Raw genomic sequence first — 3,707 nt, forward strand, 5'->3', positions numbered from 1 at the left:
TTATCTTTGACAAAGGAAGCAAGAATATACAATGGAGAAAAGACAATCTCTTCAACAAGTGGTGCTGGGAAAACTGGTCAACCACTTGTAAAAGAAAGAAACTAAAACACTTTCTAATACCATACACAAAAATAAACTCAATACAGGTTAAAGATCTAAATGTAAGACCAGAAACTGTAAAACTCCTACAGGAAAACATAGGCAAAACACTCTCTGACATAAATCACAGCAGGATTCTCTATGACCCACCTCCCAGAGTAATGGAAATAAAGGCAAAAATAAACAAATGGGACTTAATTAAACTTAAAAGCTTTGGCCAATGAAGGAAACTATAAGCAAGGTGAAAAGACAGCCTTCAGAATGGTAGAAAATAATAGCAAATGAAGGAACTGATAAAGAATTAATCTCAAAAATATGCAAGCAGCACCTGCAGCTCAACTCCAGGAAAATAAACAACCTAATCAAAAAATGGGCCAAATAACTAAACAGACATTTCTCCAAAGAAGACATACAGATGGCTAACAAACACATGAAAAGATGTTCAACATCACTCATTATCAGGGAAATGTGAATCAAAGTCACAATGAGGTACCATCTCTTGTCGGTCAGAATGGCTGCTATCCAAAAGTCTACAAGCAATAAATGCTGGAGAGGGTGTGGAGAAAAGGGAACCCTCTTACACTGTTGGTGGGAATGCAAACTAGTGCAGCCACTATGGAGAACACTGTGGAGATTCCTTAAAAAACTGGAAATAGAACTGCCATATGACCCAGCAATCCCACTCCTGGGCATACACACTGAGGAAACCAGAATTGAAAGAGACACGTGTACCCCAATGTTCATCCCAGCTCTGTTTATAATAGCCAGGACATGGAAGCAACCTAGAAGCCCATCAGTAGTCAAATGGATAAGAAAGCTGTGGTATGTATACACAATGGAATATTACTCAGCCATTAAAAAGAATGCATTTGAATCAGCTCTAATGAGGTGGATGAAATTGGAGCCTATTATACAGAGTGAAGTAAGTCAGAAAGAAAAACACCAATACAGTATACTAATGCATATATATGGAATTTAGAAAGATGGTAACGATGACCCTATATGTGGGACAGCAAAAGAAACACAGATGTATAAAACAATCTTTTGGACTCTGTCGGAGAAGGTGAGGATGGGATGATTTGAGAGAATAGCATTGAAACATGTATCTTATCATATGTGAAAGAGATCATCAGTCTAGGTTCGATGAATGAGACAGGGTGCTCAGGGCTGGTGCACTGGGATGACCCTGGGGGATGGGATGGGGACGGAGGTAGGAGGGGGGTTCAAGATGGGGAACACATGTACACCTATGGCTGATTCATGTCAATGTATGGCAAAAACCACTACAATATTGTAAAGTAATTAGCCTCCAATTAAAATAAATAAATTTTTAAAAATGTATGTCAACTTGTTTAATCTTCATTTTCCCTCAGTTCAAACCTTTAATATTAATTGCTTTCTTCATGCCCCTTTTCAGGATCTGCCAAACATAAAGACCAGGGAAAGGAAAGTAGACAAAATAAAGGTGTGTGGTGAGCCAGACTTTATCTATACACAGACCACGTGTATAGATAACGTGAACATGATATAGATCGATGAACATGACACCCTACTTCCTGTTTAGAAGGAGTCACTCAGGAACCAGGTACTATGTATATGTGCTGCCAGGCACTTAAAGACACTGAAATCTTAGCTTGAGGCAGAACTTGAGCACATTTGTGTAGGGGAATCCACTCCTCATGCCTCTCTCCAGTATGCTCTGGGTGTTCCTGGCCTTCACCTTCTCTGGTAGGGATGCTTTCAAACATGGGAGCAACGTTCAGGGTGAAAGGACTGCACACAGGCACGTGGTGCTTCACAGGGACTTGGGGAGGAAAGGGGGACTGGAGAAAAACAGACATCCCATGATTTCAGTATGGTTTGTAAATATTTGGGTCCAAAATTAGTTGAATTTCTACATTATTTTGTTAGGTATTTCGGCTCTGTTTTCTTCTTTTTTCCACAGGATCTGGTGTGGCCCAGAAAGCTACTCAATATCAGCCAGACATAATCAGTCAAGTGCAGAATGTGGTCACCCTGAACTGTCAGTATGGAAAAAGTTGGAACGTGTACACCTCCTGGATATTTTGGTACAAGCAGCTTCCCAGTGGAGAGATGACTTATCTCATTCGTCAGTATTCAGAAGATGGGAATGAAAGGGACGGCCACTACTCTGTAAACTTCCAGAAAGCGCGTCAATTCATCAGCCTCACCATTTCATCCTTAAAGCTGGAACATTCTGGAAAATACTTTTGTGCTCTCTGGGAACTACAGTGCTTGAAATAATAGGAAAAGCTGAACAAAAACCCCAGAGCTTAATAAGAGAGAGCCTCCCTGCTATAGGACCCAGGTTGAAATGCACAGCTGCAGACCCCAGACAAGAAATAGTAGTCCTGTGGTACCTTAATCTGTGATCTGGATCAGAAGATTTGATTCTAAATAAAAGCTTCTTCTATGTAATTTGGAAGCAGGTGTCCTGAGTGACTTTCTACTAATATTCTTCTCTTGAATTCCTGACTTTAAATCAATCATGCAGAGCATGTGTAACCTTGTCTAAAGTTGTAAACTTTCTCTATAATAATGTAAAGTGACAGTTTCACTCAACTGCACTCACATCACAAACCTGGGTCTAGTTATCTGGAATCATCATGAAAAGTATTTCCTTAGTCCTTTATTCTTAGACTTTTGTCACTTAACTTACAATCAGAGAAGCAGATCACCAGTGGTGTTGAATAAGAAATTGGTTACGAAGATTAGAACTCAGGCAATTGCTAGATCTGGTGGAGGAGTGTATACAAAGTTGCTATCTTTGTGTGTGGTGCTGAGACTGAATTCATTGTTAATCAGCTAGAGTAGTATTTGTAGAACAAAGTTGGGTATAGACAAAAGCATGGACAAACTGACTCATAAGGACATACTAGAACCATGAGGATAATGGAACCCACAAGACACACTAAAACTTGTCTCTGTCTCACCTCCTTCAGTTCCACAGTAGTGAGTGACCTTAGGAGATGTCGGTGTCATTTGGCATCATGCTAACATACCTACTTGGTCCAAGACAAAGAGAAAATGAGGAGGAGGTTTGGTGGGACGTGGAAGGGTTGTGAATCAATGATAAGATGAGCTATCAGATCAGCAGCAACATGAATGAGTAGCCATAGTCCTTGGAGCTCTGCACCAACCCCCAAAACATAAAACTGTGGCTGCTTCATCACAATGACCTTTCAAGTGTCACACAAATTTCTTTTGTGGCCAGCCATAACCCAGAAAAATACGGGAAGCACATTCTGGGAAAGATGTTTCCGGTTAGTTAAGATAGATCAAAGCTGCTACAGTATCTTCTTTGTTAACTTGGCATCCAACTGTACCCTTTAACAGCTTTTGAATAAAGACCATAGCAAAACTATGCTTCTTGCTAATGTTGTTGTTGCTGTTCAGTCACTAAGTCATGTCTGACTCTTTGTGATCCAATGGACTGCAGGATCCTCTACCTCCCACTATCTTCTGGAGTTTGCTCAAATTCATGTTTACTGAATTGGTGCTACCATCCAACCACCTCAACCTCTGCTGATGTCTTCTTCTTTTGTCTTCAGTCTTTCCCAGCATCAGGGTCTTTTCCAATGAGTTGG

General features: G+C 40.4%; 1 gene segment (V, D, J or C); it reads left to right on the forward strand.

The window, feature by feature from the left end:
* The first annotated feature begins 1,753 nt into the window (after positions 1–1,753).
* LOC133067062 (T cell receptor delta variable 1-like) lies at positions 1,754–2,364 on the forward strand. The segment is given in 2 exon segments: positions 1,754–1,827; positions 2,045–2,364. Coding segments are annotated over 2 exon segments (369 nt in total).
* The last annotated feature ends 1,343 nt before the right edge of the window (positions 2,365–3,707 follow it).

The sequence above is a fragment of the Dama dama genome, chromosome 12, assembly GCF_033118175.1.
Source record: "Dama dama isolate Ldn47 chromosome 12, ASM3311817v1, whole genome shotgun sequence".
In the NCBI taxonomy this organism is placed as follows: Eukaryota; Metazoa; Chordata; class Mammalia; order Artiodactyla; family Cervidae; genus Dama; species Dama dama.